General features: G+C 44.7%; 1 protein-coding gene across 2 annotated transcripts in view; it reads left to right on the top strand.

Annotated features, from left to right (window-relative positions):
* TAF2 (TATA-box binding protein associated factor 2) overlaps nt 1–20,194 on the top strand; it is a 62,661-nt gene extending 42,467 nt beyond the window's left edge. Inside the window, exons 22-26 of one of the 2 annotated variants that reach the window (XM_075270227.1) lie at nt 4,391–4,500; nt 10,193–10,422; nt 12,183–12,284; nt 13,315–13,420; nt 19,377–20,194. In XM_075270227.1, the coding sequence (XP_075126328.1) occupies nt 4,391–4,500; nt 10,193–10,422; nt 12,183–12,284; nt 13,315–13,420; nt 19,377–19,642 (814 nt within the window). In that variant the 3' untranslated portion in view covers nt 19,643–20,194. Of the gene's footprint in view, nt 1–4,390; nt 4,501–10,192; nt 10,423–12,182; nt 12,333–13,314; nt 13,421–19,376 lie in introns of both variants that reach the window. The other variant, XM_075270226.1, reaches the window with a different exon arrangement.
* The last annotated feature ends 3,833 nt before the right edge of the window (nt 20,195–24,027 follow it).

The raw sequence follows: 24,027 nt of genomic DNA, 5'->3' as shown, positions 1-24,027 counted from the left end.
ATTTCAATGTTACAACGAAGAATGGACCAAAATAACCCTCCAATATTTACTGGTATCTCAAGTTTGGACATTTTTAATGTTTTTGTCAAGCTATGTGACTATAAATTAGTAGCCTCTGCCCGCGACTTCGTCTGCGTGTTGTTGGCGTCAATGATCGGCCTATTTTCAGCAAATTGCTGCCGTCGATGATCCACCTGCTCCGGCGTTTCGGCAGCTCTCAAGCTGTCCTGCTGCTGAACTTGTTCCTTGCACCGTGCCTGTGATTGTTCTGACATCTCAGCAGCTCGCTGGAACGCCATATAATGCATGTGTTGTTGGCGTTGATGATCCCCCTGAGCTCCACTTGAGGAGAACGCTGTGACTTCTGTCTTCCTTCATAGCTCTCGTTGTTTTAGAATTTAGCGACAAATTAGATTTTCTTTTTCCAGGCATATTTAATATAAGCAAACTGCCAGTTTGGATTAAAGGTGTTTTCCCATCCAGTGTGTCAGCACTGCCCGGAGCAGATCAGATAATATGCAGATGCCTGTACAGAATGGACTGAGGGTTATCTGAGTGTTTACATAGAGAGATAACAGACCTGGGACCTGAGATAATCTGCTGCAGGAGCAGTGTAATATAGTATGTGAACATAAATTCATAACAGTCGTGAGGCCATGTCATTTACCGGGATAAAACGTAGCCTATATGTTAATCCAGGTTACTTCAACATTATTTTGGGTTTTGTTTTTTTTGGTTTTTTTGGCCCAGACATTACTATTTGTTGTGAAAGTGCATGAAGGCCTCCATGAGTGGCATTCTGGCATATATGGGGAGTAGAGATGAGCGAACAGTGTTCTATCGAACACATGTTCGATCGGATATCAGGCTATTCGAGATGTTCGATTCCATACGGACACCACGTGGCAAACTCCAAAAAAATTCGATTTCCCTCCCACCTTCCCTGGCGCTTTTTTTGCACCAATAACAGCGCAGGGGAGGTGGGACAGGAGCTACAACAACGGGGGCATTGAAAAAAATCGGAAAAAGTCATTGGCTGCCGAAATCAGGTGACCCCCATTTTAGACGAATAGTGGATTTCAGATCCGGGTCATATGAGAATGTGAACTTTGTGACTAAGAGACAGGGATAGCTGTACAGGCAGGGATAGCTAGGGAGAACCTTTATTTATGTGGGAATGTTATTAAAAATACCTTTTTGGGGCTCTATCGGGTGTGTAATTGTGATTTTTGTGAGATAAACTTTTTCCCATAGGAATGCATTGGACAGCGCTGATTGGCCGAATGAGATACAGAAGACGTGCAGAGACTCAGCAGTGTTGAGCCAGTTCTGCTCAACTACACCGTGTGCCGGTCGGCTCTGCTGTGCGAGCTCAGCACACACTCAGCTCTGCTGATTCTGTATACTGATTCTGTATACTGGCCAATCAACGCTGGCCAATGCCAGCGGTGATGCAGAGCTGAGTGTGTGCCGAGCTCGCACAGCAGAGCCGACCGGCACACGGTGTAGTTGAGCAGAACTGGCTCAACACTGCTGAGTCTCTGCACAGCAGTGGTGAGTGTGTGCACTCGCTCAGCTCGACTGCATCACCGCATACCCATAGGAATGCATTGGCCAGTCTCCAGCCAATCAGCGCTGGCTTTGCTGGAGGAGGCGGAGTCTAAGGTCGGACCTGAATGGAGACTGGTGTGGAGCGATCTTAGACTCCGTCTCCTCCGGCAGAGCCAGCGCTGATTGGCCGAATTCTGGAGACTGGCCAATCAATGCTGGCCAATGCATTCCTATGGGAAAAAGTTAGCTTGCGAAAATCGCAAGCTGACAGGGATTTCCATGTAATAAAGTGACTTGTATGCCCCCAGCCATGCTTCCCCTGCTGTCCCAGTTGTATTCCAGAGGTGTTGGTATCATTTCCTGGGGTGTCATAGTGGACTTGGTGACCCTCCAGACACGGATTTGGGTTTCCCCCTTAACGAGTATATGTTCCCCATAGACTATAATGGGGTTCGAAACCCGTTCGAACACTCGAACAGTGAGCGGCTGTTCGAATCGAACTTTGAACATTTGGGTGTTCGCTCATCTCTAATGGGGAGTGGAGTGATCCTTCATAAGTTGCGGCCCGCCATAGTCAGAAGCAGACAGTTCCTCTAATATCTAGTGCTTGACTTAATCCTTTTATTTTGAAGCCGGAGTTGGAGTCCATTACTTTTCTCCGACCCGACCTAAAGCTGGTTTTGACTCGGACTCCACAGCCCTGTCTCCATATTGATGACCTGTGATATCTATACAGTGTGCAGACAGCTCTGGACACTGTGTAGTAGTTGTGCCACACTAGGAGCGGCAATAGACTTCAGTCTCCATACACTTACACATAAGAGCTGGCTGTCGGGGTGCTGGCGGTCAGACCACACCAATGTCACGCTGATAACCAATCCTATGAATAGACCATCAGTTTGAAGAATTTTATTTCTCCTTTTATATGATTTTTTTGTCAGTATCTGGAGTCTTTCTAGTCTCTGTCGATCTGTCAGGTTGGTTACATCACGTGTCAATGACTGAACAAATCTGTTCATCTCCATCATGTTACGGACCGCCATCCATCCGATAATGTAGCGTGCTGGCAGCATGGCAACGCAGTGAGCGGAGTGTATGTTGTCCTTGTTTATAGCGATGGCAATGATCACCATAACAGGCACTCAGGACATTGCTAGGATTAATGAGCCTTCATGTATATCATGACTTCACACACTTAGCTTTCAGACGGATTCCAAAGTGTCTTCAGATCTAGTGCACATGTCCTCTGTTTATCGGCATTGTGCAATGGAGTCCTTGGTTGCTTAACCGTTGTTGTTCCAGATGTTATTTTGTATAATGTTAAAGGTAATGGAGAGCATGCACATGATGGGATGACGAGAGAAGTGTGCGCATGGTTATATCTGGAGAGAGCTTGGACATGAGTTATACCGGAGATATAGGCAAGTGACAGGACGGAGAGAGCGTTCACTGGATAAGATGGGGAGCGTGGGACTGGAAGGAGAGAGTGTGGGCATGATGGAGTAGAGAGCGTGTGGGTTTTGTACAGTATGTGTGCATGATGGGTTGGAAAGTGCGCGCGCACGAGGGGTTGGTGAATGCGTGCACACGAGGGATTGGCGAGTGCATGTGCATGACAGGTTGGCGGGTGCGTGTGCATGACGGGTTGGCGAGTGCGTGCGCATGAGGGGTTGGCGAGTGCATGTGCATGACGGGTTGGCGGGTGCGTGTGCATGACGGGTTGGCGAGTGCGTGTGCATGACGGGTGTGCGGGTGCGTGTGCATGACGGGTTGGCGAGTGCGTGTGCATGACGGGTGTGCGGGTGCGTGTGCATGACGGGTTGGCGAATGCATGATGGGTTGGTGAGTACGTGCGCATGATGCGTTGGCGACTGTATGTGCATGATTGGATGAAGAGCTTGTAAGTGAATGGATGGAGGTAGCATGCACATCATGGGTTGGAGAATGTGTGACTTGATGGAGAGAGAACGGGCATGAGTTGGATGGGAAAAGAATACGCACAGTGAGTTAGAGCTGGAATCCGATTTGGTAGAGAGCGCACAATTACAAGTAGAGTGTGTTTGCATGATGGGTTGGAGAATGCGTGCACATGATTGGATCCAGAGCATATGACTGGAAGGAGAGAGCGTGGACATGAATTGATGGGAAGAGCATACGCACAATGGGTTGGAGAGCATGCGCGTGATCTGGTGGAGAGAGCACGATTACAAGGAGAGTATGTGCATGGTTGGATGGAAAGAGACCGTGTTCGTGACCAGATGGATGGAGCATGCACATGACGGGATGGAGAGTGTATGACTTAGAGAACGCACACGCGTTATTTGATGGAGAGTGCGTGTAGGATGGGACGATCACTTGATTTGTTGCAGAGCGTCTACATGATGGGTTGCGTGTTTGTCACTCCCTGTGAATTACAGCTGAGGATTTGGAGCTCTGTAATAGGACAATGGCGCGCCCATACCTTACCGAATATATATATATATATATATATATATATATATATATATATATATATATATATATAATTATTATTATATCATGGATCTTTTTCAGTAAGCGTCCCCTGTCCCCGGCCCCATTGACTAGATACATTAATTCACCACCACGGTCGTCCTTTGGGCACCAGATGAAGGACTGCGCTCTTGTACGGAGCCGTATACTGAGCCTGTAGCGGCTGTATCTCCGCGCGCTGCCTTTGTTTATTGACCTTTTGGTCTTTTGTTCCCATTACTGTAGTCCTATAACAATGCGGTCATTCAGCGTTCGCCACTATAAATATTTTCTTTACTTACTGGATTAGGATCTTTCTCCGACTTGATGAATTGTATTTGTTTTTCAGGCACAAGATTCTTTACATGTTGTCTAAGAATCCGCCATTCACTAAGAACGTGGAGTCTCCGCTATGTAACGAAGCTCTGGTCGACCAGCTCTGGAAACTCATGAATTCAGGTAAACGCCGTCCGCCATGATACCGGAGACCTCGATGGAATATCTCCGGGCAAATATAAAATATATACCTGTGTACAGTAACATAGAAAAAATACTTCAACCCCTTGGACACATTAATTTTTATTTTGTTCATTTTTTGATCACTTTTTCCCCCCTGATGTAGCCAATTGGTAGCGAGCAGTTTGCCGAAACCACCATCCTCTCAGTCCAATGATGCGCCTCCTTTCAAAGTCCATCAACTGGGCAGAATGTCTTTTAGTACTTCGTAGAGACCTGTCTAGCAGTTAGTGATATCTCACCAAGAGGTACACTACCCAAAAGTGGCCTCTGAGAGCCTTTTTCCTCATGCAACAGGGGAATCACTTTTACACACTCTTGTGGACTAGTGACCGTGTCTATCAGATCACACTTATATAACGGCAAGGCTAGTTTTGCAGCAATCCCACATTTCTGTTTGGGTGCCGTATCTGGTTTGTTTGTTTGTTTGGGGGGGGGGGGGGGGGGGTAGATTCAACCTTAAATGATTTCATTCAATTACCAGACATGTTTCAGCAGTAATAGGAGACATAGATCGGCTACATAAACAGTTCTGTAACTTTGTGAATATATTAGTCTTGTACTGGTTCCAAGTTATCCTATATTGTAGCCCAGAGCTGCATTCATAATTCTGCTGGCCTTCACTGAAAATGGGGCTCCAATAAGGCAGCTGGGTGTACAGAATAAACTGCTAATATGCAAACTCTGGAGTATAATACAGAATATAACTCGGGATCAGTACAGGATAAGTAATGTAATGTATGTACACAGTGACTGTACCAGCAGAATAGTGAGTGCAGCTCTGGAATATAATACAGGATAAGTAATGTATGTACACAGTGACTGTACCAGCAGAATAGTGAGTGCAGCTCTGGAGTATAATACAGGATAAGTAATGTAATGTATGTACACAGTGACTGTACCAGCAGAATAGTGAGCGCAGCTCTGGAGTATAATACAGGATAAGTAATGTAATGTATGTACACAGTGACTGTACCAGCAGAATAGTGAGCGCAGCTCTGGAGTATAATACAGGATAAGTAATGTAATGTATGTACACAGTGACTGTACCAGCAGAATAGTGAGTGCAGCTCTGGAGTATAATACAGGATAAGTAATGTAATGTATGTACACAGTGACTGTACCAGCAGAATAGTGAGTGCAGCTCTGGAGTATAACACAGGATAAGTAATGTAATGTATGTACACAGTGACTGTACCAGCAGAATAGTGAGTGCAGCTCTGGAGTATAATACAGGATAAGTAATGTAATGTATGTACACAGTGACTGTACCAGCAGAATAGTGAGCGCAGCTCTGGAGTATAATACAGGATAAGTAATGTAATGTATGTACACGGTGACTGTACCAGCAGAATAGTGAGCGCAGCTCTGGAGTATAATACAGGATAAGTAATGTAATGTATGTACACAGTGACTGTACCAGCAGAATAGTGAGTGCAGCTCTGGAGTATAATACAGGATAAGTAATGTAATGTATGTACACAGTAACTGCACCAGCAGAATAGTGAGCGCAGCTTTGGGGTATAATACAGGATAAGTAATGTAATGTATGTACACAGTGACTGTACCAGCAGAATAGTGAGCGCAGCTTTGGGGTATAATATGGGATGTAACTCAGGATCAGTACAGGATAAGTAATACAATTATTCACTACGTCTCTTGACTCTCTTTCTCTTTCTTACTGTAATATGGCTGACTGTGACTGTTACAGACTGTAAGTAATATTGCACTAATTGTATATGGGATTCTGGGAAGCGGGGACTTGGGTTTCCTTGCCCCAATACTAGCAAAGCTGAATCAAACTTAATATTCACCCTGTGAAATGATCCAGTATAAACACTTGTTTCTGAGCCATTCATTGAAGAAGAAAAATTATTGGCATATGTATGTGACCACACTTTGCAGATCCCCGGGGATACCACACACAGACTGCCGGGTTAAGTCGCTGTTGAGGCCTCCTTTAGGGAGCTCACTTGGTTTTCCTGCTCAGGTTTCCTTCAGAATGTGTGAAGAGGATATTTGAGCCCCAGTTGTATCGTGAAAACTTCAGTCTTGGTTCAAACCACGTGGCAAGAAGTATAAACTTCCTCTTTTAAAGAACAAATTTGCCCAGAGTCAATTTCTAAAATTCACTAAGTCTGCATTGTATTATCTGCAACATTGCCTAAAGCCGCAGCGCACTAAATCATACGGACACCTTTCAGATCAATTTACAGTTTACATATAGATTCAGTCTGTGTCAGTGGAAAGTCAAGTAACTTTGTAAATGCATAACATTACTTATCCTGCACTGATCCTGAGTTACATCCTGTATTATACTCCAGAGCTGCACTCACTATTCTGCTAGTACAGTCACTGTGTACATACATTACATTACTTATCCTGTATTATACTCCAGAGCTGCACTCACTATTCTGCTAGTACAGTCACTGTGTACATACATTACATTACTTATCCTGTATTATACTCCAGAGCTGAGCTCACTATTCTGCTGGTACAGTCACTGTGTACATACATTACATTACCTATCCTGTATTATACTCCAGAGCTGCGCTCACTATTCTGCTGGTACAGTCACTGTGTACATACATTACATTACTTATCCTGTATTATACTCCAGAGCTGCACTCACTATTCTGCTGGTACAGTCACTGTGTACATACATTACGTATCCTGTACTGAGCCTCAGTTACATCCCGTATTATACTCCAGAGCTGCAGTCACTATTCTGCTGGTACAGTCACTGTGTACATACATTACATTACTTATCCTGTACTGAGCCTCAGTTACATCCTGTATTATACTCCAGAGCTGCAGCCACTATTCTGCTGGTACAGTCACTGTGTACATACATTACATTACTTATCCTGTATTATACTCCAGAGCTGCGCTCACTATTCTGCTGGTACAGTCACTGTGTACATACATTACATTACTTATTCTGTATTATACTCCAGAGCTGCGCTCACTATTCTGCTGGTACAGTCACTGTGTACATACATTACATTACTTATCCTGTATTATACTGCAGAGCTGCGCTCACTATTCTGCTGGTACAGTCACTGTGTACATACATTACATTACTTATCCTGTATTATACTCCAGAGCTGCGCTCACTATTCTGCTGGTACAGTCACTGTGTACATACATTACATCACTTATCCTGTATTATACTCCAGAGCTGCGCTCACTATTCTGCTGGTACAGTCACTGTGTACATACATTACATTACTTATCCTGTACTGATCCTCAGTTACATCCCGTATTATACTGCAGAGCTGCGCTCACTATTTTGCTGGTGCAGTCACTGTGTACATACATTACTTATCCTGTATTATACTCCAGAGCTGCACTCACTATTCTGCTGGTGCAGTCACTGTGTACATACATTACATCACTTATCCTGTATTATACTCCAGAGCTGCGCTCACTATTCTGCTGGTACAGTCACTGTGTACATACATTACATCACTTATCCTGTATTATACTCCAGAGCTGCGCTCACTATTCTGCTGGTGTAATCAAGTGTCCCTTTTTCCTGCAGCGCCACCGTAGGAAATACAAGGTATTACACAGTGCCTATTCCAGTGAATGGGACATCTTACTTTGGAGGACCAGTCATGTCCTGCAATACACAGAAGACACTTTTTGTAATTGCTCTCCACTGGCTGATAGATGAGGGATCACTACACACAAGGGCGCACTCCAAGATCTGCTCTCCAAGAACTTACTTCTGTAGTTTCTGTATTACACAGTATGCCGTGTGTGTGTGTGTGTGTGTGTGTGTGTGTGTGTGTGTGTGTGTGTGTGTGTGTGTGTGTATTTATTTAACGCAGAACTCCTATATTGCGGCTGTTACAAAAAATACCAATTTTTACAAAACATTGAAAACATACATTTTTTGCAAAAAAAAAAAAAATCTCATCATTTGCAGTAAGCGGTTCTAGCTATTGAACAGTGAGGACTTTGTGAGAACGCGTAGCCATAAATCTCAGCCGTGTGTCAGCATTGAACAAGTATATTATTGTGCGCTGCGGCGCGCTGACTTTCTTTATTGTTATTATATTTTCCAATCGGTTCATTGCTCTCCGGGAGGTGGAGTGAAGCTGAGAGACCGCTTGCCAGGCGTACAAGCTGCCAGATGTTAAAACATGGCCTCGGATTATAGCTTTGCATCCCTGACTTCTCAAGTCCCCCCACCCCTGTAAAGCACAGAATACGTTTTTGTTTACCCAGTCTGCTTCCGGGATAAAAGTACAGCCAGTCTGGGTTATGTTCCCTGGGTAATACTCAAAACCCCACTTATATTCTACATATGGATTGGGCAGCTGCAGATTTACTTATTTTATGCTGACATCGGCAAAAAAAATATAATATATATATTTTTACATATTATGTGTTTTAATTTTTTTTCCTTTTTGTTTATTTGTATTGAGCTAATACATATTTTTTGGAAAATATTTTATTCTAAATTTTGCAATTTTTCTTTTTTGAAAATTTGGTAAAATTTTCTTAGCATGTTTTTGGTCTTAAAAGGAAAAGTAAACTTAGAAACGAGCGATAAACGTACATAAGAAATATAGTTGCCCTGATAAAGAGAGCTGGAAGAATCTCGAAGAGAACAAATGGGTTAATCTCCTGCTGATCTACACCATCTTTGGCAAGAGATCGACTTAGATGGCAAGGCTTATAACAGTCTTTTTGTCCTATTTCCAGATAGGACAGAGGGGGGAGGCTCCTGCTGCAGCCAGTTGTCTTTCAGCCTGGACAGTGAGTTGGTGATGTGGGATATTGCCAGCTATTTGGAACACAGATAACAAAAACAATTCCTAAAATTCAAGCCAGCACCTTTCCCTACGTAGAAAAATAATGAAACTATATAAAATAATCACATTAGGTATCACCATGTCTGATAATACATGATGTCCTATCAGTTTTTTTCTACTGCAGCCCTTTATGGCTGTAGCATATTTTACATTTCTCTGTGAGGCAGGAGGTGTGTACAATAAACAGCAGTCTGTCTCCCATCTATTATTACTATTACTGGTTCCTTTACATGTAATTTTGCCACAGTAACTGTACAATAACCATCAAGTAGCTGAGAAAATCCCAAGTGACCATATAGGAGATCCAGGGATATTTTGCTGCAAATATAGGACCTGATACAGCTGAAAAGATCCCTGACACAGAAAAAGATAAATTAGAGCACAATAAGGAAAACTGCTTACTGTCTTTGACTAACATCCCGTCAGTAATAACACCAGCAGCTACTCAGAAGTAGGTAGAATTACATAGAGCTGTGAGAAAATGCAGACTCCTCTCTTTGCATTTGTACACACAGCTTTCCCTGCCTGTACACTGCAGAGGTTATGAAGAGAGATCTGACCCTTACTCTTCCACTTCCTGTTTCATCTTAATCCTGCTTGTTTCTAAAGACAGACTTGCCTTAGTAACAAGGAGTGAACAGCAAATGAGAAGGAGGGAAACACCTAGTGGCAGGAACCTTAGAGATGGTTTTCAGGTAGAAATCAGCAATATTTATAAAAGTAAAGTGGTTTATATTTTGATTTATTATGGGAGAAAATTGTCTGATAAATGAGTGACCATTTCCAATTTCGCTGTCCTTTCTTCCTAGGCACCTCCCATGACTGGCGGCTGCGATGTGGAGCGGTAGACCTCTATCACATACTATTTGGCCTCAGCAGACCTTCGTGTTTGCCTTTGCCAGAGCTGGGATTAGTCCTTAATCTGAAGGAAAAAAAAGCCGTTCTGAACCCCACCATCATTCCCGAGCCGGTCACCGCCAGCCTGGACCCTTTGCCAAGTACCAACATGCACGGGCAAGTCACTGGATTTCAGAACAGCGTAAGATTAACAAAAATCTTTCTAATGTGTTACACATCTCACTTAGTGTTATGTTCTTAGCTGCGAAATAATCCCTGAGATTGGCGGCATTATCCCAGAAATCACTGACATAAGTACAAACTGACACCACTAAGAAGCTTTCATCCAAATCCGCTTTTGCATTTGACTTTTGTAAGTTTGGAGTCACAAAAAAAAGCAACCAATTCACTTAGCCTGGGTCATGAGTAGTGATCAGTAGGAACTACTGAGTAACAGAGGTGTAAGTATCGCCATTCACCACGTGCATAGATCTGTTCTACTATATACTTGTATTTTCCGTAATGTAACAATTCTCTGATCAGAATTCAATTATATTTTTTTTTATTGGTCCATTCCTCTGCCATTCCTCCTGGAAACGAATAGAGATCAAAAACTGGGCATTGCCGTTCCTCCCTTTTGAAGGGGCATGTCAGACTTTGTAGAGCCACACCCCCAACTGGTTACACCTTTCCTCGTAGAAATGTATGCACAGTTGTTACTCATTGGGGGCGTGTCCTTTGGCAGTCTGACATTATCCAATCAGAGTTACAGTAGCAGACCATATATGGACAAGGGGAATGGTAACACCCAGTTATCAATTTTTTCCACATTTTCCCAGGGAGAACAACAGAAGAAGACAAAAACATAGAAATATTTTAAAAATAGATTAAAAACCAAACAAATTCTGATTACTAATTTGTTATTACATGGGGAGTACAAGTATTTACTGACGTGGATATGTCATGAGAGGTGACAGGTTCTTAAAGACCTCTGGGAAGGTCGGGCATGATGTTAAAGGGAGCTCTTCCTAGTGGGCTGCATGACTGAGGCACTGGCTTCCTATTTACATCATGGAAGACAGATTTGCATATTCTTCCCATGATCTCTCACAGTGGAGTGCAAATGGCTTAATAAGACTCCACACACCTACATGGTGGTCTCTCCCTAAGGAGTGACAATATCCCCTTAACCCTGTCTAGAAGCCTCTGCCAAGTCAGTCTTCTCTGCGCCTGGCTGAAGAGATCCAATCAGATGGAAACAGTTGTCCTCGGCTGAGAGACTGACTTGGTAAAATCCCACATCATTGCAGCAAAGGCCTCTGGGAAGGTCGGGCATGATGTTAAAGGGAGCTCCCCTTAGTGGTTAGCATGACTGAGGCACTGTCTTCCTATTTACATCATGGAAGACATATTTGCATTTTCTTCCCAAGGTCCTTAAAGGTGAGACTTGTGGACATCATGCGTGCACATCTTAATATAAAAGGATTTTCTGGGTGTTTTGGGGGTGGTTTTGTGCAAGACTTCAAAAACATGTCTGCTTTCTTCTCAGGAAGTGACATCATGTGCATTGGTCACCTGGCCCTGCTGCAGCTGAGTCCCATTCATTTTAATGCGATGGGGCTTTGGCCAATGGACATGACGTCACGTCCCGAGAAGAAGAAAGCAGCCATGTATTCGAAGTCTTGTGCAACTCCTTTAAGATTGAACTTTACATGGAAGTATCTCGCACCGTTTCTTCCCCCCTATGGGGGGGAGAGGGCCGCCATATGCAATAATAGCCATTATCTATCATTAGAACTGCCAGATATTTCCCCCTCCCTGACCCGATTGTCGGCCGTTTTGGCTGTGAGGTTGTGCCAGGTATAGCTGTTTTCTTCACCTAGTGGGTCAGGTGTCGTTTTTTGGATTCACTATGGTTACGAGGTTAAAAGGGAACTCCATGACCACTTTTTCTTTTTGCAGGATGAAGCCTCCAAAGAGTCCGTGTCCATCGCAGTCTCCCATTTACTAGGAATCAAAAGGAAAGCGGAGATGCCCCTCGAGTCAGCAATGGAGCCTGGGCAGGTACTGGAGAAGGATGAGGACAGCATTAAAGTCAGACCCAAAATCAGAGTAAGGAAATGTAGATTCATCTCCCAATATCAAGGGAGGTGAACGCGGTAGATCTGGTATTTTATACGTGTGCTTTTACAGGGGGTCGCTTGGGTAAGGTCACTGCTTTACATGACCCGGTGCTTCGGGGTATGAGTGATATTGTAGAGGGTTTGTCTGCTTACTAAAAAAAAAAATTGTGATACTTTCTGTGGGTACCTTTAAGCTTCTATCTCTCATTTTGGGCCTAAGCTTTGCTTTTGTACCTCTGTCACATGACAGGACCAAGGCACAGCTTCCTCCCCTCTGCCGATCACATGGATAAGTCCCATATCCAAACCCGACCGCCTGAGAGATTCTGTGAATGTACTTATCACTTCCCCTTTAAGAACAGGCCTCACCACCTTGTACTTATCACTTCCCCTTTAAGAACAGGCCTCACCACCTTGTACTTATCACTTCCCCTTTAAGAACAGGCCTCACCCCTAAGTCTTCCTGTTACTCTTCTGTTAGCCCATGGTTGCATCTATAGGGGGTTGTTTAAACGCTACTAGGCCCTGGAGCCTGAGGGGCCCAAAGAACTCTCTACAACATAAGACGTCACCAGTATTTTAGATGGCACAGGGTAAGTAGGGGCCCCTTCACAGATTTTTACATTGGGGCCCAAACGCTTCAAGTTCCACCTCTTTGCTACCCCATCCCTCTGACAACTTCTCATCTAGACAAACCAAAGGAGAGGTCAATGAAATAATAGCACAAGACATCGCCATCCTGCTCTCCTTATTGTCTCACATCACTTACAATTATATTATACATAGAGTTTAAGGAATGTCACATAATAGTAATGATAAGAGGAGGAGGAGTGTGATGATCTTGTAGGAGGCAGTGACCTCACCAGTAGTGTGAATGTGTTAGTAAGATAGGAATGTGTACAGGGACATTGTCAGTAAGTGGATGGAGATGAAACCTCTTCCCAGGAATAATTTATTACCTTTTTTTTCAGTTCACAAACTCTCAAGAAGAAGAAGAAATTGACATGGACACTGTACACGACAGCCAGGCATTCATATATCATCATTTAAATATGTTGGAAAGACCTTCAACGCCAGGTATTGTATCATGTGCTCTTTAATTTCTGTATCCTGTATTATACTCCAGAGCTGCGCTCACTATTCTGCTGGTGCAGTCACTGTGTACATACATTACATTACTTATCCTGTATTATACTCCAGAGCTGCGCTCACTATTCTGCTGGTGCAGTCACTGTGTACATACATTACATTACTTATCCTGTATTATACTCCAGAGCAGTGCTCACTATTCTGCTGGTACAGTCACTGTGTACATACATTACATTACTTATCCTGTATTATACCCCAGAGCTGCGCTCACTATTCTGCTGGTACAGTCACTGTGTACATACATTACATTACTGATCCTGTATTATACTCCAGAGCTGCGCTCACTATTCTGCTGGTACAGTCACTGTGTACATACATTACATTACTTATCCTGTATTATACCCCAGAGCTGCGCTCACTATTCTGCTGGTACAGTCACTGTGTACATACATTACATTACTTATCCTGTATTATACCCCAGAGCTGCGCTCACTATTCTGCTGGTACAGTCACTGTGTACATACATTACATTACTTATCCTGTATTATACTCCAGAGCTGTGCTCACTATTCTGCCGGTACAGTCACTGTGCACATACATTACATTACTTATCCTGTATTATACTCCAGAGCTGCGCTCACTATTCTGCTGGTGCAGTCACTGTGTACATACATTACATTATATATCCTGTATTATACTCCAGAGCTGTGCTCACTATTCTGCTGGTACAGTCACTGTGTACATACATTACATTACTTATCCTGTACTGATCCTGAGTTACATCCTGTATTATACTCCAGAGCTGCGCTCACTATTCTGCTGGTACAGTCACTGTGTACATACATTACATTACTTATCCTGTATTATACCCCAGAGCTGCGCTCACTATTCTGCTGGTACAGTCACTGTGTACATACATTACATTACTTATCCTGTATTATACTCCAGATCTGTGCTCACTATTCTGCTGGTGCAGTCACTGTGTACATACATTACATTATATATCCTGTATTATACCCCCAGAGCTGCGCTCACTATTCTGCTGGTACAGTCACTGTGTACATACATTACATTACTTATCCTGTATTATACTCCAGAGCTGTACTCACTATTCTGCTGGTGCAGTCACTGTGTACATACATTACATTATATATCCTGTATTATACTCCAGAGCTGCGCTCACTATTCTGCTGGTACAGTCACTGTGTACATACATTACATTACTTATCCTGTATTATACTCCAGAGCTGCAGTCACTATTCTGCTGGTACAGTCACTGTGTACATACATTACATTACTTATCCTGTATTATACTCCAGAGCTGCACTCACTATTCTGCTGGTACAGTCACTGTGTACATACATTACATTACTTATCCTGTATTATACTCCAGAGCTGCGCTCACTATTCTGCTGGTGCAGTCCCTGTGTACATACATTACATTACTTATCCTGTATTATACTCCAGAGCTGCGCTCACTATTCTGCTGGTACAATCACTGTGTACATACATTACATTACTTATCCTGTATTATACTCCAGAGCTGCGCTCACTATTCTGCTGGTACAGTCACTGTGTACATACATTACATTACTGATCCTGTATTATACTCCAGAGCTGCGCTCACTATTCTGCTGGTTCAGTCACTGTGTACATACATTACATTACTTATCCTGTATTATACTCCAGAGCTGCGCTCACTATTCTGCTGGTACAATCACTGTGTACATACATTACATTACTTATCCTGTATTATACTCCAGAGCTGCGCTCACTATTCTGCTGGTACAGTCACTGTGTACATACATTACATTACTGATCCTGTATTATACTCCAGAGCTGCCCTCACTATTCTGCTGGTACAGTCACTGTGTACATACATTACATTACTTATCCTGTATTATACTCCAGAGCTGCGCTCACTATTCTGCTGGTTCAGTCACTGTGTACATACATTACATTACTTATCCTGTATTATACTCCAGAGCTGCGCTCACTATTCTGCTGGTACAGTCACTGTGTACATACATTACATTACTTATCCTGTATTATACTCCAGAGCTGCGCTCACTATTCTGCTGGTTCAGTCACTGTGTACATACATTACATTACTTATCCTGTATTATACTCCAGAGCTGCGCTCACTATTCTGCTGTACTGAAAAGTTACTCCCTGCATACGCATCAAGATCCGTGGGGGTGTAACACCCTGGACCCCCTGGATTAGCTGGTTGGTGTGGCAGTTTTCGGGTATTATACAGAACGTTCCTATGTCAGGACTTTTCCCCCTATATCGGGTCGCGATCGTCTTCGCTTTTGTTTTGTTCTATCCGCTTCATTAACGAAAGGTCATGGAGTGGTAAATGAGGTTTTCTCGAGAACCAGGTTTCCTTTCCAGTGAATCCTAAAGGATCAGTTCAAAGGTCCCGCACAACCACATGTTCAGCCGAGAGGAGCCGACTTAGAACTCAATCCCTGTGACTTAGACCCCGCTCCGTCCCGCAGACATCTCAGGACTAAGAGGAAACACGTGCAGATAGAAGGGCCTCACATGCTGCTCATTGACCCTGCTGGGAAACTCCTGGAAAGTGAGAACAGATGAGTCCATATTAAGTGACCGCCTTTAGGAAATTTTGGGGGAAAAAAATAGTGTGAAAATAAATCACAAGCCTGAAAAGTGATCAATGCTAGATGTGAACTGGTGCCGATCAAAGATGGAGACGAAGTTCATTGACTCCATCTGTTTCTTAAAGGGATAATCCAGGTGTCCTTAGAATAGTTCATTAATATTAGATGTGTGAGAGTCCGGCACCCAGGACCCCTCAGATTTACTATTTGGGGCAGCATGGCTCCCAGTAACGTTTGTGCGCTTGGCTCTTCACTCTTCTTACAAACTAGCGACTGTAGACTGTAACTAATCCTCGCAGTGCAGGGGTCTCGGCTGTCAGACCCTCCCTATACTAGGGATAGGCCATCAATATTAGATACTGGATAACCCCTTATCTCAAATTTAGGTTAGATTCACACGAGCATTCGGCTTTGTGTTCAAATTTCCGTTCCTCAAGTGGACCCGAAAAACGGAAAACTAGCCCACTTAAAAAGCGGTTACCCCCAGACCCCATAGACTAAAATGGGGTCCGCTGGGTTTCCACCTGAAAAGTCCTGCTTGCGGGTTCGTAGACGGAAACCCTGAATGGAATACAAGCGTACGTGTGAACCCAATCTTATAGACATTTTTCTCCAACTTTATTCCACTCATTGCACCTTGTCATTTTTAGTGTGTGTGTGTATACTGCCACTCCATTCATTTACATTAAAGGGATCCTATCATTAAAACTCTTTTTTTTTTTTTTTTCTGCCTACCACATCAGCTATTCTTCTCCTACCTTTAGATGTCTTCTTCGCGCCGCTGTTCGGTATATAATCCGGTTTTTGTCGGTATGCAAATGAGTTCTCTTGCAGCACTGGGGGCAGTCCTCAGCGCTCAAACAGCACTGGGTGCGTCCCCAATGATGCGAGAGAACTCTCCAGCGCTGCCTCCATCTTCTTCAGGAGCAAGTCTCCTTCGCTTCTTTTTCCGACAGTGGCTTCAAACTTCTAGGCCTTGGGCAGACGACTGTATGTGCCTGCCGGCCACAAGAAAATGGCCGCTTACAATACTGTGTAAGCTGCCATTTTCTTGTTGCCAGCAGGCATGCGCATTTGGCTTTACCCAAGGCCTAGAAGTTTGAAGCCAAACCCCAGAAGAAAACATGAAGAAGACTTGTTCCTGAAGAAGATGGAGGCGGCGCTGGAGAGTTCTCTGGCAGCATTGGGGAAACACCCAGTGCTGTTTGAGCGCTGAGGCCCGCCCCCAGTGCTGCGAGAGAACTCATTTGCATACCGACGAAGAACCGGATTATATACCTAATGGCAGCGTGGAGAAAACTTTTAAAGGTAGGAGACGAAAAGCCTTTCTTAAGGCTATTCCTACGTGGTAGGCAGGAAAAAAAATGAGTTTTAATGATAGGATCCCTTTAAGTAAGCCTCATCAATCTGCATCTTACCTGCCATCTTGTGGATAAGTAGCATATGAGAGCAAACCCCTTTAAAGGGTTATTCCTGTTAGAACAAGTTACCCCCCTGTCCATAGTTTGAGATCCGGGATATTTTGCACGGAGTGTCCCAGTGAAGGCTGCAGAGAAGTAACCGATTATTACAGCACCTTCCACCGCAGAGATGAAACGCGCTGGGCGCAGCATTATGTCATAGACACACACGACGGCCCGGGTGACTCCGCGTCTGCCAACTCCATGCTAGAACTACCAGCAGTGGGATTAATATCATATGTTAGGAAAATAAAGTGAGTCACCAGGGCGCGGGGCCAGCCGCTTTATTGCCTCTGACTTTGTTATACAGTCATCTGAAACATTGCGTTCTGTGAAAGCGTAGACAATGTGGGCCCAGAAAATCGCCGCTCGTTACACGACACTTCCCCTGTTTGGGATCTAATAGTCCAGAAACTCTCAATATGAAGTCTTACATAACCAATAGCAAAAAAAACACCATAGACAAATAAGTAATAATTAAAGGCAAAGTGATCGTGTTGTGCGTCACCGTAATATTTAGACTGTCTCTAGCTGGTTATCTACCCTTAAAGGGGACCTCCAATTATAGAAACGCTTTACTTACATGAATAGCATAGGTGAATATAAGACACTTCATAATAGGTCTTATGAAAGAAAAATGCTTCTTTCTCCTTTTATCAAGCTGCTTTCTTCTCCCTTCTGTCAAAGCGGTACTGCTGTTAAGGACTCTTATTCCCATTCCATAGGATAGGAGATAAGGATCCTATTGCTGTCACATAGCCGTATATGGAGCGCCAGTCACATAGCAGTGTATGGAGTGGCGGTCACATAGTAGTGTATGGAGTTCTGGTCACATAGCAGTGTATGGAGCGGCAGTCACATAGCAGTCTATGGAGCGGCAGTCACATAGCAGTGTATGGAGCTGCTGTCACATAGCAGTGTATGGAGTCACAGTCACATAGCAGTGTATGGAGCGGCAGTCACATAGCAGTGTATGGAGCGCCTGTCAAATAGCAGTGTATGGAGCGGCAGTCACATAGAAATGTATGGAACGGCAGTCACATAGCAGTGAATGGAGCGCCGGTCACATAGCAGTGAATGGAGCGCCTGTCACATAGAAGTGTATGGAGCGCCTGTCACATAGCAGTGTATGGAGCGCCGGTCACATAGCAGTGTATGGAGCGCCCGTCACATAGCAGTGTATGGAGCGCCCGTCACATAGCAGTGTATGGAGCGCCGGTCACATAGCAGTGAATGGAGCGCCGGTCACATAGCAGTGTATGGAGCGCCCGTCACATAGCAGTGTATGGAGCACCGGTCACATAGCAGTGAATGGAGCGCCGGTCACATAGCAGTGTATGGAGCGCCCGTCACATAGCAGTGTATGGAGCGCCCGTCACATAGCAGTGTATGGAGCACCGGTCACATAGCAGTGAATGGAGTTCTGGTCACATAGCAGTGAATGAAGCCCTGATCACATAGTAGTATATGGAGCTCAGGTCACATAGCAGTGTATGGAGCGCTGGTCACATAGCAGTATATGGAGCGCCTGTCACATAGCAGTGTATGGAGCGCCCGTCACACAGCAGTGTATGGAGCGCCGCTCACATAGGTGCACTGCTTCTTTATTCAAGAGGAGGCATTTTGGGGATTTTCGGTCCACCTGATCCCTGGGGGGACCTAGTGGTTGGTCCTCTGGTGATGGGACAATTATCTCCAATCCAGTGGATAAGACATATGTGTCCATAACAACACAACTCCATTAAAGGGGTCACCCAACTGACTTTCACTTTCTTCACATTTTGTTATGTTGAGGTCTTGTGCAAATTCTTTCATTCCAAAAATTCTCAATTCCCCTTCTCCTTTTGTTTCCCACAGGCAAGGAACAATCTTCCATGGACTTGCACATGCTGCCCATCCCACCAACTCCATTATCCTCTTTCATCAAAGAGTCCAGCTCATCGAAACATGGCGACCATCACCACCACCATCACCACGACCACAAGAAAAAGAAGAAGAAGCACAAGCACAAACATAAGCACAAACACAAGCACGAGAGCAAAGAGAAAGAGCGGGAAGCCGTGCCCTTCTCCAACAGCCCCGCCAGCGGCCGCTCCATCCGCTCCCCTTCGCTCTCCGAGTGATCTCGCTGCCACTTCTATGACAGATGGCCGAAACCAAGCTGCACCGAAAGTCTACGCTCCACCGGTCTGGATGTCGTCGCAGTCTTCGGTTTCTCGTAGGTGTTCTTTCCGGACAGGATGGGCCTGTATGTTGTACGAGAAGACACCGCCACCCTCCGTAGTCATTGTCGGTAAAAGGGCTACTCGGGTTTTCCAGCCTTTCTAGAGATTGTTTCCGAAAAAGGAGAAGAAAAATAAAAACCGGACTTGGCTTTGTCAGCCGTGAGGTTGGGGCCGCCATTAACCTTTTTAACAACACAAAGTCTATTAAACTTTTTTTAAAGAAAACACTGTCTGAGCTCTTGTTACCGCTGACTCTTAACAAGCCGGGTCAAGGAAGGGCGTCCGTCTGTGAGGTTCGGAGGCCGAGGCAGCTTCTTCCTTAGGTAGTGTTAGGTTTCTAGAAAGGAAAACACAGCAGTGTTACCAGAAACCTAAATCCGTAACCGTGGTCTGTGAAGCGGGAACATTTGAGAGGGTGGCACAAGGCAATGGCGCGCCAGTTACTGTGTAACCAGCGGCGGTGTAAGAGTCACACCTCTAGTGTGGTAGTTTTTTAGGATTTTTAGGAAATATGAAATTTTGTGATCCATGTTCAGTGAGGGATTCTACCTTAAAGGGGTTTCGCCATTATGGACACTTAACCCCTATCCTTAGGGCAGGTAAGTGTCCGATCTCTGGGGTCTGATCACTGGGGCACACAGCGATCAGGAGATCAGAGGACCAAAATTTTCCCTTTAAAGGGATCCTATCATTGGATACCCTTTTTTTCTCGATAACATGTAGTAATAGCCTTAAGAAAGGCTATTCTTCTCCTACCTTTAGATGTCTTCTCCGCGCCGCCGTTTGGTAGAAATCCTGGTTTTCATTTGTATGCAAATGAGTTCTCTCACAGCACTGGGGGCGTTCCCAATGCTGCGAGAGAAATCTCCAGTGCCGCCTCCATCTTCTTCAGGAACGGCCTCTCTGCGAGTCTTCTTCCATCCTGGGCTTCAATCTTCTAGGTCTCAGGCAGAGCCGACTGCGCATGCTCGGGCCACAAGAAACTGGCCGTTTGTGGCCGCTTACATGGTAAGCTGTGTAAGCGGCCATTTTCTTGTGGACTGGGCATGTGCAGTCGGCTCTGCCCAAGGCCTAGAAGATTGAAACCCAGGATGGAAGAAGACTCGCAGAGAGGCCGTTCCTGAAGAAGATAGAGGCATCGCTGGAGAGTTCTCTCGCAGCATTGGGAACGCCCACAGTGCTGCGAGAGAACTCATTTGCATACCGAAGAAAACCTGGATTTATACCGAAAGGCGGTACAGAGACATCTAAAGGTAGGAGAAGAATAGTCTTTCTTAAGGCTATTCCTACATGTTATTGAGAAAAAAAAGGGTCTCCAATGATAGGATCCCTTTAAAACCTCCTTGGAAATGGGAGCCAGTGCCACTTGTGTGATCGGCTCTCCATTCACTTCTATGAGGCTGCGAATTAAAGTCCCAACAACCCCATGGAGTGTTGGTCATGTAAGCGCACGGGTGCTCCATTTCCCAGGGAGTTTTTAGTCTCCCTTCACCAGGAGACCCGGCAGTCTGACACTTATCCCGTGTCCTGTAATTCCCTATAATGTTTTTTTTAGATTTTATTCAGACCGCAGTATTTTTGGGCGGTGCGTACAACAGCCAGCTGTTCTTCATCTTGTGACTGATGGATATGACATGACATGGTCTGTGAAGCAGAAACAGCGGAGTTTGCATCGGTTTTATTTTATGACAAGGCGCACACCTCACCACTTCCAAGCTCTGAAATGGAAACCTACACCGTTCCTACACCCGTAGACTTCATTAATAATGACTCATGGCCACGCCCACTTGCAAAATACAAAAGTCTCAACTTTTGCACAAATTTTTTTCTTTGGAGACTTCTTTATGGAGAAGAGTGTTACAAGCTGAGGTGGTCTGTGGTGTTCTCCGGTGGTACTGTCATGGAGGTTGAGGGGGAAAATAGAATTACTTCTTACTGGTAACTCCGTTTCTGGGAATCCTCCGTGACCGCGCCCTGAATTCCCTCCCCTTGTATTATTAATAATTGGTGCCTGGTACGTTACAACCACTGACGTCAATGGGAAGGTGCATCCATTTAACCTCTCTGCGTCCTGTCCCTATTCCTAGAACCTCCTGTGTTGCTGTCATGGAGGATTTCCGGAAATCTAATTACGGCTCAGAACTAATTCTATATTATTTTTCTATCTGTACCTTTGCTAGATCTGCTGGTGAACAGTTCCGGGTTCCACGGTAGACTGGAATACATAGGTAACGGACAGTAACCTACAATTATAGTAATTGACCGATCCGAGAAGAGCCACCATTGTTATTACGAACATACCGTGAATGATTCCCAAGTATCTTCCAGGGCAACATTAGTATCAGGCTTCAGTTTGGCGCGATTCCGGAATATCATGTGGCTGGGGTTTGTTTTGTTTTTTAATGTCCTAATGATAAGTCTGGGTCTGATGGTAACCTGTAGTGTTGAGCGAGTAGTATTCGATCCAACAGGAATGCGTGTAATCGGCTGAACACCTAGCATTTATCCCCTTGATGTTCTGCCGATTACACGCATTCCTATGCCGGCGAGGTGTTCGATTGAATACTACTCGCTCAACACTAGTAACCTGCAAAAATAGAAGCTCTCTGCAGAATATGGACCATTCTAGAAGGCCTACGAAAATGATATTTTAATGTCATAAAAATAGAACACTTTTATGTATTGTGCACTTACTGCAGTGTCTGTTTCTGATCAAACCCCATCTTTGTGCTTTGCTATCAGTCACATGGGCAGCTACAGCCAATACCACCTGTGCCTGCTGGGAGGACTGTGTTTTCTCATGGCCAAGCACAAGGTCCTATTGTGTGAATGAGCAGTAACTGTGTGATGGGAGCGATCTCATCATCGTCAGTAGCTGTGATAGGAGTTTGTGCCCCCCTGTGGAGAGCCTATATAGTACAGTCCGTGTAGTTTCATGTTACAGGAAGTTCTGGTGACTTAAGTGGATGAACCTTTAGCGATCAGGAAGACTATGCTGCGTTTTCCAGGGGTTGTCATGAGATCACATGACCCAATGAACGAAAAGGATTCCAGGATTTATCAGATAAAAAGGAATAAATAAGGTAATTTTCATAAATGGGATGTCTTGGAAAGTCAGGGGTGACCGAGGTGGTTGTGAAACCAGCAAAAAGTCATACTTGTCTATTCTTGGCGTTCCTTTGTACAGTCCCCTTTCCCTTGTGGGCCAAAAATAGAGAAGCTCACATGACCACTGCGACTAGTCACTGGCCTCGGGGATTGCTGGCAAGGAATCTATGACCTATATGGGTGACATCACCAGTCCTTCTTCCTTGACCGCTGAGGCCAGTGGTAGGTCTACGAGGTCATACGAAACAGGTAATAAATGTCTCGGGCAGATCACTGGAGGGGCCCAAACAGATTTTAGTGATCATAGCTGGACATTTCAATTTAGTTAGGGCCTGCCGACTATCAGATAAGATAATCCTTTAATAGTCCCACATTGGGGAAATTTCAGTATGCTACAGCAGCATAGTAATACAGATACAGGATAATACACAGTAATATATTAGACGTAGACACACATAAGCTGAGAAGAGAAGATATACTAGGAGTCCATAGCAGCTAAGGAACAGAAGAAGAACGAAGGAAGACTTCATAGTCATAATCATTAGTTTTCTGTGCGGAGTGTCTTCACTTGGTCTGATGTAGATTATACAGCCTGGTCGCGGTTGGAAGGAAGGACCTGCGATAGCTACTTGGGGTGAAGCAGACGGTCACTTACAGTGCTGCCAAGTCCCATCAGGGTCCCATACATGGGGTGGGATTTGTTCTCCCGCATGGAGGTCACCACGGACAGTATCCTTCTGTCACCCACCACCTGTACTGGGTCCAGGGGGCTCCCCAGGACAGAGCTGGCCCTTCTGATCAGCCTGTCAAGTCTATTTCTGTCCCTGGCTGGTATGCTACTCCCCAGAAGGCCACACCGAAAAAGATGGCTGAAGCAACCACAGAGTTGAAAAAGGCCCTAAGAAGTGGCCCCTGGACTCCGAAGCCCCTCAGCCTCCTGAGCAGGTAGAGTCTGCTGTGGCCCTTTCTGTGCAGCGCCTCCAGGTGATCAGCCCAGTCTAGTTTATTATTGAGAACCAAACCCAGATACTTATAGGTCCTGACTATCTCAATGCATGTTCCTTGGATCTCCACTGGGGTCGGAGCACCTCTCTGTTTACTAAAGTCCACCACCATCTCCTTGGTCTTCCCAGCATTAATCTGAGCTGGTTCTGCTGGCACCATTCAGCAAAGTC

The sequence above is a fragment of the Leptodactylus fuscus genome, chromosome 4 (genome assembly GCF_031893055.1).
Source record: "Leptodactylus fuscus isolate aLepFus1 chromosome 4, aLepFus1.hap2, whole genome shotgun sequence".
Lineage (NCBI taxonomy): Eukaryota > Metazoa > Chordata > Amphibia > Anura > Leptodactylidae > Leptodactylus > Leptodactylus fuscus.
Note: the sequence above shows the minus strand (reverse complement) of the source record. Positions and strands in the feature narration are given on the sequence as shown.